Source organism: Vidua macroura, chromosome Z, assembly GCF_024509145.1.
Source record: "Vidua macroura isolate BioBank_ID:100142 chromosome Z, ASM2450914v1, whole genome shotgun sequence".
Lineage (NCBI taxonomy): Eukaryota > Metazoa > Chordata > Aves > Passeriformes > Viduidae > Vidua > Vidua macroura.
The window spans coordinates 10575714-10592418 of record NC_071611.1 but is presented as its reverse complement, the minus strand read 5'-3'; the positions used below and the strand labels follow the sequence as shown (position 1 = coordinate 10592418).

The window sequence follows — 16705 nt, the reverse complement described above, 5'->3', positions numbered from 1 at the left end:
AAGAAAAAAATAATTTGAAAATTTCTTTCTTCCCTGCAAAATCAAAACCTATAATACAGTGTATATGGAGGCCTAGTCCACAGCCAGTGAAGTAAAATTAAAGTCTATTCCCCCATTCCAGCAGAGTTTTTACCATTTTTGGAAGGGTTTGGAACCCAAACCTAGAAAACCCTAGAAAAGCAGCATGGCAGGATTTTCACACATATTCTGGCAATTGCTCATTGTGACTTTTGACGCTCAGGAGAACTGCCAGCTATCACAAGTCAAAGCAGCCACTGGGACAATATTTACATGGTAAAGCAGCTGTGAACAGATGGCTCCAGCTGGGAAGAGAACACGTAACTTTTCACCTTGCTCTCCTGTGTTGCCTTATGGGCTTCTTGAAGTTACCAACCTGTGAAAAGTGCCCCCAGAAAAAAGCAGCAGTCTTACATATTGGCATGAATTTTAAGCCCATGTTCCTCAACTCTGTCAGGTCATAGCTCCCAAAGAGCAAACTTAAAAATTGTTGTGACTAACAGCTATGTATCAAAGCTATTTAAAAATAATGTGCTGGCTGTTACCAGTAAATCAAACACAATAGGAAGTTTAATACTATAAATTATACAAAATTGGTAGAACATTGCCAGCAATTAGAAGAGAGGCAATAGGGGTAGTAACAGTCCAGTAAAATAATGGTACAATTAACTTCAATGAAGCATTTGAATATTTGTAAATCAAAATGGAGTCCTTCAGGGAGGACAGGAACAGGAAGTTTTATTTTTTCTCTCTTAAGTTAGTGCTTTTTCTTGTCTAACTATTGTTTTTCTCAGCTCTGAGAACTGTGTAATTTATGAATGTAAAGATACTCTTATCAGTAAAGCAGCTTAAATATAGGCTTAGGAAAAGTATTTTACAAAGTATCTTATATTGTTGTAAATCAGGGTGGGAAAAGAATTTCTTAACTTTACAGCATCTGGCTCAGTCTCCCATTTAGTTTTCTGGAACTGCCAACCATCATTTGTTTAGGAAATCAATATTATTTAGCATTTTATCTAAGCTGTAAGACTGCAGTCCTCCTATGAGTAAAAAGAAGGAAGATCCTATTCTTATAAATTATACATGAAGTTATTTTTATTGAAAAATATACATATGTTTTTGGAATATATCAACTAGCCTTGCCAACTTGAAACTGTAAAACAAAAAAAAAAACAAAAAAAAAAAAGGAAAATAATAACAAGACAGATAAATTAGCTTTCTCAAAACAATCGTGCAATTGCAATTTGCTGCGCTTTTCAAGTTCCTACTCAAAACTGAAATCTGTTCATCATTTGTATCAATTCCTTGTGATATCTTTAATGGTTGCATCTTCATTCTGTCAGCAGGGACATTGAGTGCTGAAGCAGAGAAAACAAAGATCTTATGTTGCCAAACAGTATATTTTGTACTTTGGCTTTTTTTTTTTAACTGAGATCCACAGATAAAAGACCAGAAGGGAAAACTGCAATCATCTAGTTCAATGTCTGATATAACATGGAGTATATAGATTCCCTGAATGAGTTCTTGTCTGAAAAAGAGAATTTAGTCTAGGAAAAATATTCAATTGATTGCATTAAAAAATGTCAATTTATGGAAAATTCACAAATGCTTTTACTGTCAGTTTGTGCTTATTTATGTACTCATACACAGTGTAGCTTCAATTCCCAAACATTAAAAAATTTCCTGATTTTATTTCCTGCTTTCAAGAATATTATTTGAAATTTCTTTCTCTATGAAACTCTTTTTAAGTTTAACACATCACCTCAGATTATGCCCAAATTCAGAAAAGAGATTTAAATGCTTTCACTGAAAAATTAACCTCAACTTCTTTAGTGCTATCCTTTAATCTTACATTCTCCTCATATATGTAAAATGGTAATCACAAACTTGTATTAAACCTCTTGATTATGCAGGAAGCTGTAAAGAGGACCAAAACAATGTTGATTAGACTAAGGTTAGGACAAATATGAATTAATAATAATTTATATAATGCTAAATAAGGGAGAAGAATTGAACACACAGTTTACAAATACTTCTCCTATTGAAAATAAAAGGCATGCCCTGATTTCTCAGGGTACTAAAGAGAGATGAAACAGATTTTTTTTTGCTAAATTAGAAATTTACTGTGCTGCTTTAATGAAGGTATCATGAGTGGTTGATACAGTTAGTCTCTGTTATATTCAAAGCTCACACTATTTTTTTCTTCATTTAAATGTCAAACTGAGAACTCACATTGAATGGATTATCTGCTTGCATTTACATGCTAGCACTGTTATTTTGCAGTTGAATTTACTTTTTTTTTATTCAGCCAAGTAAACAAGACTCCATCAAATACCTTATTAGAGTCTATCTGTGTCTTCACCAGTACTACCCTTATCTTTATTAATGTAAATTCCTGCTGAATGATATATTATCTTTACAGTGCATTATAGTATCTTTATTTTATTTTTTATTATGATCTATATCATCAATTTTATTTTTGGCCCAAGAATTAGTCTTTGCTGACAGATTACAATCACCCATTTAATGCACATAATTTTGGCACATTAGCTATATTTCAGTATTTTGTATTTATTTTATGTCCTAATACATACTAGATATTCATTGTAATAAATCTGAATATGTCTACCGAGCTTTTGTAATGAAAAGAACAAGAACAAAAAACACCCAACACAGAAGGGTGTTTTTTTTTTTTTTAAATCTACTCCCATTAACTGACTTTATTGGAATTTATTCAACATCTAGCTTTTACTTCAATAATGACAAAAAATAATGAAGATAACTCTTTCTTTTTTTTCATGAAGACCATAGAATTTTTATCTATTAATGTACCAAAGACTTTGTTCACTCTTATATGCTTCAAAATCTTTCCTGTTACCCTGTTCAGTTGATATATGTTAGTGATAACTTTAACTTTCACTATATTTAGATGTATTTTTCAATCTGATACCAGCAGTCATACCATACAATTTATTAAATGTACTGTAGAGAAGAAAAGGAATTATAGAAATGAATCAGTAATAAATCAGTACTTCATTTTGAAGGTGACAGAAAAGTGTGAGTACTACTCAAATGTGTGGTGCTGAGTGTCACCAAATACTATTGACTAATGTTTTTTAAATGGCCATATTCTTCTAGAATATCTTTAGTACTCTCATTGTACCTTGGCATCTTACAAATATAGGTAGGTAACTTTATCAAAAATGCTGAAAAAATAAATAACATCTGAATGCAATTTTAAAAAACTTTTGTAAAATAGACTGTATTTATATTTATATTACTTTTGGATTTTTTGGGTTTTTTCTTACAGAAGGCTACTCTTTCCTGCCTTGCTCTGATTAATATGGTTTGGTTTTCTTATAAGGTTGAAGAGATCAATCCTTAAAATCTAAAATAAAGAAGTCAAGTACAGAAATGGAATGTTAAATAAAAGAGTGAAAAAAATATGCAACAATAAATAGCCAACTTCTGCTGGACTGCATTTGATACATGACTTTTCAGAAGTACCCAAATAAGTAAATCTACTGGAAACTTAGTCAGTGGAGTGCATGGTTTATGGCAATTCAATTAAACCAATTATTCATGGTTCTACTTTATTTTGCCCATTTATTTTCCTCCCAGGTAACTGTCCCATAAGGAATAGATTATTGATGGAATAAGAATTTATGATCTTTAGATTTGAGTCATTTAATGAAGTACTGAAGGTATTATAAATGCCAGTGAACCTTCTCCTCCGTGTTTTTACATCGTATGCTAGTCAGTTATTCTGAAAAACTTATGTTTGTCAGATAGAACAGAAACCTATTTAATAAAGGATATCTCCTGTGAAATACAATTTTATCATTTAGTTCTGGAGAGCGGCAGAAGCAAAAATAGCAATGATCTCTTTGAAGAGTATTCAAATCACACTGTGAATCCAAGAATAACTGTTCTTTTTTGTTTGAAAGAATACTTCTGAAGCACTTCTGAAAAATGGGTATTTGCCACTAGAGCTTTTTTGTATTCTTCACCTATCCAAAGGTAAACGTCATTAAAAGTGCATTAAAAGTGCATTTAATTAGACCCTCATGGGTGTCAGCAACCTCAGATTAGGAAAAAAGTCTTAATAATGGTCTTCTTTCCTTCTGCAGCTTCAAATTGCTAGAAGCATTGGCCTGGCAAGAGTGTAATCTTCATCAGTTTTGTCGAGTGTGAAAATTAATATGTAGAACTCAGAAATTACTGCAAGTCATAGCTCTTTTTGTTAACTGTAAAACTGAATATTAAAGAAAATGTTCATTACAAAATTCACTGCTGACACACAATGACCATTGGAAAAAAATCTACTGAGTTGTGTACTCAGTATTTATTATAACACATAATATATATGAGGAAATATATTAATATATTTCAATACAGTCTACATTTTATATATATATATATATATATATATATGCATATACATATAAACATATGTATATATATAATTTCCTATGTAGGATATATCACACAATCAAGTACATTGCACAAGACTTCTGAAATCATCAAGTCAAAATTTTTACTGGTCACCACCTTGTCAACTAGACCATAGCACTGAGTGTCTCATCCAGTCTTTCCTTAAACACCTGCAGGGATGATGACCCCACAGCCTCCCTGAGCAACTCACTCCAGTGCTTAACAACCCTTTCTGTACAACCTGAATGTCCCCTGGTGCAGCTTGATACTGTGTCCTCTTTCCCTGTCACTGGCTGTCTGGGAGAAGAGGCCAATCCCCACCTGGCTACACCCTCCTTTCAGGTGGTTGCAGAGAGTGATAAGGTCTCCCCTAAGCCTCCTTTTCTCCAGGCTAAACATGCCCAGCTTCCTCATCCTCTCTTCATGGGACTCGCCCTCAAGGCCCTTCATCAGCCTTACTGCCCTTCTCTGGACTTCATTACATACTATGCTATAAAATATTTATATGATAATTTCATAATATGGGTAATATATCATATATTATACATTATAAAATATTATATATATATAATGCCACAAATTATATAATAATTTGTATTTAGATATTTGATTGTATACACTCATAGGATTTGTTGTTTTCTTAACACTTTGTGTTTATGTCAAAATCTATGACATAATTATTTTCCTTCAGAAATTGTTTTGTTTTCTCAAATTTTAGTTCTTACCTCTTTAAATACATGTCTTCTCATACTGCCTTTAAGATGTAAATGACTGAGAAAAATTGCATTATTTAACAATCAATGTTCTTATTTCAAGATTTTTGCTATATTATGACCATGAACTGTTATAGTCTGCAATCTTTTCACTGAATTTGTTTCAGTTCAAAATTGCTTCTTTTTGAAGTCAAATACTATAATGTTGTATGACATTACCTGAATATTTCTCTGACACTCAGACTGAGTTCTTGTGCTTGTTCTCATGATATCTTACAATTCTCTGTCACAGCTTGTCTAGAAATACTGTGATCATTCATCATCAGTGTGAAATATTGCAGCAATTCAATCACCCAGACTAAGCAAACATCAAATGAAGTCAGAGAGGTCAATAGGTATCAAAACTGTCTGTATGTTTTAGAGATTACTCCAAGGAAGCTCATTGACTTCCATGTTTTAAGACCTGTCATATCTGAGGTCAGGTTATGTAATTAGTAATATTTGGGAACTTGGTGAGTAGTGGAATTGAAATTCTTCCCCCCAGTAATTAGAACTACACAAGCTCTAAGTGTTTCTGTTTCATTGCTGTCTTAATCACTGGCTTCATTGTCTGTGGCCACAATGGAGGTCTGCTGCATCACAGGTTGAGTGAGCATGGCCAGTCAATTAAGGGAGGTGGTTAACCCCCTCTATTTGACATTTGCAAGAGAACATCTGCATTGGGCTTCCAATTTCCTTCCCCTAGCAAAGGAAAACATTAATAAACAGGAGCAAATATTGTGGAGACCACCAGAATGTTCAGATCTGGAGCACTTGTCCTGCTCTTCAGGCAGGAGGAAAAGGGCTGCTTCAGCCTGGGGAAGGAAAAGGTTTTCTGGGGAACCTGACAGCAGACTCCAAAACCTAAGGGGAAATCATCAAAGAGACAGATACAGGGTCTTTGCATTGGTGTAAGGGCTGAGTATCAAAGACAGTGGTTGTGGTGAAAGCACAGAATTTCAGGCTTAATAAAAGTAAAAAGAAATTCTCACTGAGGACAGCCAAGCAGCGGTAGAAGCTGCCCAGAGAAGCAGGCTCCATCCTTGGGTGCTTCAAACACCAATTTGACAAAGCACTGAGAGACCAGTGATCTCAACTCATGGCTAATTCTGCTGTAAGCAGGAGACCTCTGTAGGTCATATCACTCTGAATTATACCTTAATACTATATCATAGCCCCATGATATGTAGGACAAATGATCAGTTCAAAATCAACTGTCAGACTAGCAAAGCGATAGGATTTTTAAGTCTTATGAATTTTCATAAGAAAATTAGAATGCAGTGCTGAAGCACACATCTGTTAACAAATCTTCCAGGCATAATTACCCTGACAAGACAGAGATGACACAAAAATAAATACATACTAATTTATATGTTTTTATCTATGTGCTTTTCTGAGTGGGCTTAAAAGTATAAATCAGTACTTTACTGATATTTCTCTTACTCATATAAACTGAAGACATTTGAAAACCAAACATGACATCATATAATGAAGGAGGAAAATCACATAAAGAATGAAAATATTTCTAAATACTGTATCTATTATATATTAAATATAATAATTATTATAGATAACAGATAAGTTAATGAAAACTCATAAGGTAACATGATTTAAGGAAATTAACCTAACTGAATACTGTAATAACTTACTCAACTGTATATCAAATATGGCCCATCCAACTCTTCAGTTGAGTTCTTTGGGCTTGTTTATAGCATTTCTTCTAATTCGTAAATTTTTATTACAAACAGCTGCAGACATAGAATTTTGTGTAATACTTTACTATTGAACACAAGCCAAACACATTCTCTTTTCCATTGAATAGGGAAATTATTAAAACAGAAGTACCATCACAAATCTTCAATAAGGTGTCATTTTGCACAAACATATTATTCTGGATGTCACATATATGTATTTAGAATGTAAATCTAGAATTGCTGTTAAATTTGTAAAATTTAAATTCCTACATGTAGTTGAAAATTTGCATGTAGATATTGCATACATTGAATTACTCTCCCACAGTATAGTTTTCCTAGATGCATAAAAATTCAGAGGAGATAATATGTGTAATGTTTTGTGATGGATGTATACATAGCTAGTGAATGGTATGTCCCCAAGACATGGTAACCAGCTACAAACTCCCCTTCATGCAATGATTTATTCATAATTTCATTCCAGTTGGGTAAACCAAAATATCTGTTTGAAAACTATCATAAAACTTTCTGTTTTCACTATTGATGCTTATCATGAAAAGGAAATGTTCACTATTTCTGTGGATGGCACTGGATGATGGCGAGTTTTTTCCTAAGTCCAAAAAGAACTGGATGAGATATTTATAGAAGTCTATCTTAGGTTTGTAACAAATATTTAGAAGTTATTGCAGAAAAAATTCATCACTGTTTAGCAAAACTCTTCAGTAGTTACTTACTATCACCACGGCAAAGCAAAGGCCCCAGTTTGTAAGCAGCCTCCGAGTTTGGTCTGTCAGTATCTGTGATCACAATTTCAGTTACTGGTAGATGGTCCTTGTAGGAGAGGAAGCCAGTATCATTTGTCCTGAAAAGGTAAAATGAAAGCCATAGCTCTCCTAAGTGTTTCTAATAAATATTTCATTATCATTGACACATTCCTGAGGAAAAGGAAAGAAACTTAAAAAAGAAAAAGGCTGCCTAAATATGTATGTATATGTTTGTATATGTGTGATACAAAAAACTGAAAATAGATACATATGCTTTGGAGTTGATATTGGGCTCATTTGACAGGACTAAAAGAATTTCACTGGAAATGGGTAGTTTATGGTTGTGACCATAAAACAAGTGTGAGAAAAGTCCTCTTGAATAAATGGGCACCTAACTGGCTGCCTAAGGCAATGAATTTGCTCAAGTCAAATTTGCAAATGAATTTTATGTTCCTAAGGACATAGTGTATCTGTAATTGACTCTGTCATCAATATGGAATATTTAATGGCTTAATAAAACTTTCAAGTAAGTCTAAGTTTTTCCCACCTTGACAAAATAAACCAAATAGAAAAGTATAAAGTCATGCTGACTACAGGAAAAACAGTATATGCTACAAATATGACACTTGCAGAAAAGAAAATATGCAATATTTGCACTCTGAGCACACATCTAGTACTTGTAATATTAGACCTACTTCTTTGTTTAAAATTTTTGTTGACTTAGTGCCAGAACTGAATTTTTAAATTTCAGAAGCACCGGTTTTGGCCCTAAAATTCCTTTCTCTAAATCCATGGAAATGTTCAGTTACTCAGGACCATTATGGAAAATTCAATCTGTCCATTCAGTCCATTCATTATTTAATCTTCCCTTTAAGGGCAAAGCAAATAGTTCAGAATAAACAGCAGAAACTCCTCATGTTTAATAAAATTAGTGACTTTTTTCTCCCCTCCCCCTCCCTTTCCTATCATCATCATCATCCTTCTTCTGAAATAAACAATTTCTGTTTATCTGTTTTGGAGCGCAGTGCAAACAAATGGACATTTTTTAGCAAACTATTTTGCTTAACTGAGGAATGCAAAACATGTTTTTTTTTAAATGTTTATTTTTCATGAGGTGAGATACTGCAGGTTTCTAATTTAGAACTGAAAGAAAATCCCTCAAAACACCAGAAGTGTTTGCTTCAGTAAAATGATGTTATAAACAAAAGGAAACTGAATAGAAATTATCTTCTGTGGAGAGGATTTTCAATTTTTAAATTTCTAGGACCAGATTAAAAAAAAATCATTCTGTTCTAGCGTTCTAGAGACTTAAAGTTTTTGATTAGTCAAATAAGGAGTTGAGAGTTAAATCTATGTCCAATGCATGAAATAATATAGATTTCACTATAAATGTAAACTGTCAAAACCAGTGTTTCAAAACCATGGTGTGTAACTAGTTCTCCGTGCTCAAAATGCATCTCAAACAAGCATAGCTTCTACCTATTTTGTCCACCCAGTGAACAGTAACTAGCCAACTGATCCAAAACAGTAGTCTCTAGGAAACCAAATACAACATTAATCTCAAGTACCAAAATTAGTGTACACATAACTGCTATAACACTGGAGTCACTGGGAAGAATCTCTAAAATGTCAAAAGTGGATACAAACAGAAATATAAACCCAGAGTCATTATACTTGCAATTAATACACTCATAAACATCTAAGCAACTTAATGCAGGTGGATGGCCATGTGAAGACATGCACATAATCCTCTCATCTACTGTATTTACAAATATATTACCTTTAAAAATTTACCTATATATGTGAGCAGGGATTGAATGCATGACAAAACTGAGCAAGAATATTTTACATGTCTGAGCAATGGTGCTAATTTTTTTCTCAAAATGCATTCATCTTTTAACACTTTATTTTCATGTTAGAAATTAATATTGTTTTTATTTTCATACAGCATAATAATAGGGAAATTCTTAGTGTTATATATGTTTCTTTAATCTCTTTATTGGAATAAATGTTGCAGATATCACCCTGTGCATTTTTCTGCAATAGGAAATTCTTTTCTCCAGAAATCTTTGAAGCTTGTGAAGAATTGTTCTTCGATCAATTCTTTTCTTGTAATTTCATTTCTGTGTCTGCTAAATTCCCTGCTCATGTTGAGGAAACAAGCATTTTCCAACTCAACTCACTAGTTGCTCCTTCAAAGGAAGGGTGGACCTTCAGAAGAAAAAAATGATGTATTGCTTGATTTTTTAAATGCATATATTAATGTACTCACTGAACTTGATTTATTTAAGTTAAATGGACTTCATAATTTTAAGATCATAAAATTTCTTTAACAGAAGAGCTTTCATTTGAAAAGTCCCTCTGCTTTATCAAATCCTGGGCTGCACTGGAGCTATTGTTGAGAAAGTTGTACCTGATCCTACTAAATGAAAAGTCAGGTTCAGATCTGACACTATAACAAGAATTCATTCATTATATTATTTATTTGAAAGTTATCATAAATGACACCAAAGAATTTTAGGCACAATTGGAAGATGTACATTCTAGAAATCCATTTATTCTCTTTGAATAGGACTCCATATGAATGCTTTGCTTCATTGAAAACAAGAGTATTAATTTCTTTATCTATGTTGTAGATGAAAAAAAAAAAGGATGTAAAAAGTCTAAACCTTAAAGTGTAGTTATAAATTATGCTAAAAATTAACTTTTTTCACAGACCATTTTATTTTAACTTTAATTTTGTTCAGTAGTCTAAAACTAACTGAAGTTGTGCTAAAGAACTATTGTCTCAATCTATAACATGCAATATACTAAAGACTAGAAAGCATCTGTAAAATTAAATCTTCCCCAAAATTAAGAGTGAAAGAATTAGCAATAATACTTAAGATATATAGCAATAACTTTGTGAAAAATTATGTTCTATAGCAAAAGATCAGATGACACTACGGCAACTTGATTTCCAACTGCCTTGGTATTATAAAAGCACTAAGGCCTGTATATTTTCTTTATTTACTTTTAACAAAAAAGTATTGTGAAAAATGAACAGTAAAAAGTCACCATTCATCCCTGTCCGCATCACAGTTGCAGTAATGTTGGGAACCAATGCAGCTTCCCTCCAGTCCACAAGCACATTTTTGTACAGCAGGCAAGGAACCTCCCCAGTAAGTATGAGTTTCATTGGTTCTTCCAATCCACCAGCTCAGTGGCATCCCATCTAAAAAGGTTAGAGAAAATCAATGCCCAGTCTTGTCTCCTACTTCTCTCAGCTTTCCCATCCAAATAATTTTCAAAAAGTTTAAAAAGATAAAAAACCCTGCTCAAATCTAAAACCTATAAATGACCAGGAAAAAATGAATTTCCAGCTTTACTTGATAAGTAATTATTAATTTTAATACTTTGTTATCATGTATTAAAAAGTGATTGTCACCACTTTTTTCTTCCGTTAGTAGAAAAGAGAACTCACAGTACCTAGTTCAGCCAGCCATGATATTAGAATAATTTATCTTAAGCAGTCAATTTATATAATTCATTTGAAAATGGTCCATGAAAGTGTAGATATAATCATCCTAAAAATCAGGATAGTTTATATTCCCCAGTAAAGATCAATTTCAGATGTTGGAACCACAGAAATAGAATGGGGGAAGTCACAGAAATGGCCTCATCCCACTACCAAGAGTATTACTATCCATATCTGTGATGAGCTTTAAGTAGCTGAGTAGCGGTGTTAATCAGAAATGCCCAAAGACAGCTGTTAGGTCATGGACAGCAGATTCAGAATTTATGTACTCAGAGACAACAGAAATCATGTTTATGATGATCCCATAATAAAGTTGATATATCTGATGAGCAGCAGTGAGGTTGCCCAGGACTATTACATCTCTCTGTGGTGCATCCAGTCAGCATTGTTTGTAGCAAAATGATAAAACTTAGTTTCTTGAATGTTACAGTACTGCAGAATAAGCTTAAAGATATTGCCAAGCAAGCATAGCAACAGAAGAAATATCTACAGAACCCATGATAGCTAAATGATATGAAGCATAAAGATAAACTATCTCAAATGAGATGGAAGAAGGGTGATGGATGCATGAAAGTCAAGGCATGAGAAGCAATCAAGTACTGTTAAACTATAGAATTTCTTACAGATGCATTTTTTTTTTGCTTTGGCTGGAGCTCCATTTTCAGCACCCATCCCCCATGAAGAAGCTGGAATTTATTCTACTCTCAACTTTGCTTACAAGCGCCACTGCTTATTAAACCTCACTGTTAGATAAGACCTCTGTTACACTGACAATCTTTCAGATCGCGAACATATTGACTGCATTCATTACCACACAACTGTCAGCCCAGCAGGCCAAAAAACAGTGTGAGCAGTTTTTCGAAAAGTCAAGCTTGCATAATAGCATCAATGTCCAATATCAGTGTTTGTGTTTGCAAACCATCACAGGAGGAAGAAAATCCAGAGACCGTGTATAAATAATTTATCAGCCAACACTTTAAAAAGCTTCTAGCTACTAAGACTGTAAAAAGCAGAATATTTCTGCTGCTTTAACAGCATGCCTTAGGTTTATATTGTAGTCATGAATTAGCATTCCCAATGTTTCCCTAGGGACATTAGGGTATATTTAAAAGCTGGTCTCAGTTATTTGTTCATACAAATAGTGAGGAGAGAGTATTTAGTGAAATGCTGCAAGTTCATACTGATTAGCCCAGATTTTTTTCACTGCCTTGGCAGAAAGTACTCCTACGCAAAATAAAGCCATTAATTAAAATGGTTAGAGATTTCTTCATAATGATCACGTAAATGTATTAACCAATGACATCTTTAAGAGATCATTTGCAAATGCTATCCAGGCTGATTGAATACAATGCATTCCTAAAATACAGTCAGTTAAGAAATACTAGGTGGACTGTATGTTCCAAAAAATATATTATGTAACCATCATCAAAATTTCTATTTCTCAGGCATACCTAGTGAAGATTATAAACAGCAGAAATGAGAATGATTAAACAGAGTTTAAAAAAAGAATAATTTTAGAAAATTTGTAGAAGTCTCATATAAGTCTCTTTCACACCTATTTATTCTTAGCATTCAAAGCTAACAAGTGATTGCACACTTTTAAAACATTTATTTTAGCACATTTATGTGCATATTATAAATATGCAGCTATATGTAATATAAACCGCATAACAATGTAGATAGTGAATCATTTTAGTACATTTACATGCAATCTCCCTGGACAAAAAAAAAAAAAAAGTCTTTAAACTTTCTGCTTGAGGCAAACCAGGTTTTTGACTATCTAAACATAGTTTTAATCTGGAGCCTACAGAAAAACGAAGGTTCATTGGGACACCTTAAGCAGCAGGTTCACTTTTTTTGCTGTGGAGGTGTTTTCAAACAGATATTCTTTCAAGAGCAAACACCAGCCTAAGAAGCCCAGAGATGTCCATGTCATAATTAGGGAGAAAGAATGTATAAAGAAAGAGCTTAGACACAGAACTAGAGAGGGCTTCACGCAGAGGCATTCTCTCTGCTTAGTAGGAAAGAATGCCAAGGAATCAATTTTGAGCATCTTAAGAGTTTCTGGTGCACAAGCAACAAAAATTCACTTAGTTTTTAAAAAAAAAAAAAAAAAAAAAAAAAAAAAAAAAAAAAAAAAAAAAAAAAAAAGAAGAGGATTTTACCTCCACATTATTTGGAGTGCTTAGATGTTCAGAGTAAAGTCCTTTAACACCAGCTCTGTGTCAGTAAGAGTTAAAATTTAAATAGACTACATAACTTCACTTTTCTTTAGTAGATCAGACCTTTCTTTATTTCTTAAGGCAATTATAATTTTGTCAATAATCTACATTTTAACTACTGAGCTTTATAAGAATGTTTATACTGAATAGTGGAAATTCAATGTTATTGATATATTTTGTCAAGAACTCACAACATGCACATTAAGCACACACATTAACTTCTCATGGTATCTACACTAATTTGTGCTCTTTTAAGAAAATATTTCCCCAGTAATATTTTAATTCCTTCTTTAAAATTAGAAACTTCTTGGAAGACCAAACAAGAGGGAATCTTAATAACAATCTCTGTTAATTTAAAAGTCTTATGAGAGAAATTAACTTGTGAATTTAATTCTCTGAAAGAAAATCTTTATAAATTGACATTTGCATTTTCCTAGTTCAGATATCTCTTGGCAACTTATAGAATCTGAGAACTCAATATCTGGAGTAGTTCAAACTCCATAGTAGCAAAACGCTACAGCCTTGTTGGAAATAAATAACTTTAATAGACAGTAAAATAAAAGGCATGATGCAACATAGTAAGGTTTGTCTGCTTTACTTACCTGACTTATCTAAAAGCCTTGACTTTTTGCAGTAGTAAGCCAGCTCCTGTTCACAGTGATCTGCAAGATTTATTGTAGCCTGAAGCTGGTCTAGGCTGGCAGAATACTTGAAAAACACAGTGTGTGGGTTCTCTCGATTAGCACTTTTAACTCTGGTTAGGTTGGTGCTGTTATGCTGTATAATTGTCCATGTTGCATCTTTCAAAACACATGTGAAAAGTAATAAAGAATCAGAGCGTTGCATAAGTTAGTAAGGGAAAGAGCATGTATGATGAAACCATCCAAACTTCAAGATAACTTCTTTAATCACAGAAAGCCCTTTGGAGCCCATGAAACAGACATAAATCATTGAGCAGAAATGAAAACAATTATTAATTGTTTCTGTTCATAGGTAGATCATTGTGCCATGAGTGTAGCAGATATTCAGATTGTTGGGATTATTCAATAAGGAAAGAATATGTGATGGCATCCAAATATTTGTATCAGAAATAAAATATTGTTTATGTGGTAAATTGCAATGAAATATTAGAATGAAAAAAGCACTACTGTTACTTTCCCCAGGCTTAAATAATGCGTAAAGCACTATTAATTCTATCCTAGAATCTACCTACATTACATACATCTTTATAGTTTGAATTAATTTATTCTGTAAGAGAAAATGGCCTACAGGCCATTTCTATTATACAAAGAAACAGAAGTATCTTGTGCATACTGTGTTTACTATAAAACTAAGATTACATAAAGGTGAATTATTACTGCCACCTAAAATTAAATAGTAGGCATGGTGAAGGCTCATATAATTCTTCTGTTTTGTATTTTTGCCAAGATCAAATAGGAATAGGAAATGTGAATAGGAAAAAAATGAGCTTATTCTGTTTCAACTTGCACTTTCAAAACCTGTAACTCTCTCTCCTGACCAAAACCCCTTTCAAGGTAGGGGTGAGAAGACTTCCAGTAAAAGCCCATCTGGGATAGTCAAGTTCAGATTCATGGCCATTGTATTTTTGCATATTTATGGCCAGCGTAATTTGAAAACAAATGAGAAATATTATTTTTTTTCTAAATTTTAGTATTGATATAATATTTCAGACATTCTAATAGTAGTATTCTAACTAGACCTGTATTTTATTTCATCAGCTGCCTATAGACCACACATGGCAGATCACATAAAAATTCCATAAAAAGGAAAGAACAGTGGTCACTTAGAGATAAGTAAATCAGAAAAACTAAATTAAATATTTTTTCTCTAATTATAAAATTTTATTAAGGATGTAATTAGACTGTCAAAAACCAGTTAGCTAGAAATACAGATTTAAATTTTGGTTCCTTTATTTGTTTTGGGTGCTGTTTTCTGTGGTTGTGGAGTTTTTTTGCTAGACAGGTATACATACAGACACAAATACATTTAAACATTACACTGAACATAAAAATGAAGACAAACAATTTGGATATTCAACTCATTGTCACACTCCCAAAATTACACAAAAAAGAAAACCAGATAACTGCAAAGTTTGTAGCATTTTAATTGACAGTGTGAACTCTAGGCTTTTGATTCTGAAATTGATCTCCGAGAATAAAATCAGGAAATGGCACGTCCTTCCCAGCTGCCTGAAAATAGAGCCCCCTGAATGTCAAAGACAAGGCAGTGCAGTAAGAAATGTGGGCATCTGCCTTCCCTGCCTCTGGTGGGAAAAGGGAATACCAGTCATGAGGAAACTGGGAACAAAACAAATATAGAAGATTCATCCTGTCAGAATGCATCTTGAGATGAAGAACTGATCAATGATGTTTGCTTAATGTGGTGAATAAGGAGTGACTGAGGAAAACAGGAACAGCTGTTCATGGATACACAAGGATAAATCAGACACTACACTGTACCTTGGAGAGTTATACCCACTTAGAAAAATTGTCATCTTTCTGCCGTGATTCTTTGGTCTCTTTTAGTCTCACAGGACACTAGAATATTTATTTTTAAAAGCCTGTGCCAGTCATGAAGCACAGTTCAGTTTAAAAGTCAAAGTCAGGAGCTGACATGGTGAGACTAGGTAAATTGCTCAAGTCAACATCAAAATTTTATTATAAGGTTTCTAAGTCAAGTTCTCAACACTTAGAGCATATCTAGCCCTAGCCAGTTCAAATCTAGCTTATTAATGTATTCTTTTAAACAGTTATAACTGTGTAAAAATATATTTTTGTCAAACAAAACAATAAAATGTTCCAGTCATTTTGGCTGGAAAGCATTTCAAATAAAATGAGCTAAGTAAACTGTGAAAGAGACAGCCATAAATCCAGTAATAATAAATTCCAAAAAGCCATTTAAATTTAAGCTTAGTTGAAAGGACATATACCAATATACCATATTCCATACAGAGATAACATCAACTGCTTTGTTAAAAGCAGTCCAAAAAGTGATTCTGACAGCTGAAACTTCTAGTTATATACATGATCAGATTAAAAAAACAGGTAGCAGAGGGGAAAGAGGGTGTCCAAAAGCGAGGCTGCAAGGGTCCCACTGGTTGCATTTGTGTTCTCCAAAAGATCATCTTGCAATTTGAAAGATGAAGTTTAATATCAATATTCCTCCCAACAAAGGCCAGATCTAAATTAATTTTTTTCAGGAGGCTATTGGGGAAAGTCAGAAAATTTCTCATAAAACATTTCTCATTTTCTTAAGTATCCTCAAAAGGCTGCAACTTCAGTGAAAT

At 33.2% G+C, this 16705-nt stretch overlaps 1 protein-coding gene across 1 annotated transcript in view; it reads right to left on the bottom strand.

The window, feature by feature from the left end:
• CNTNAP4 (contactin associated protein family member 4) overlaps positions 1-16705 on the bottom strand; it is a 214501-nt gene that overhangs the window by 32533 nt on the left and 165263 nt on the right. Inside the window, exons 13-15 of the mRNA XM_054003153.1 lie at positions 14001-14198; positions 10717-10873; positions 7630-7757 (exon numbers count right to left, since the gene is read on the bottom strand). Of these exons, the coding sequence (XP_053859128.1) occupies positions 7630-7757; positions 10717-10873; positions 14001-14198 (483 nt within the window). The remainder of the gene's footprint in view (positions 1-7629; positions 7758-10716; positions 10874-14000; positions 14199-16705) is intronic.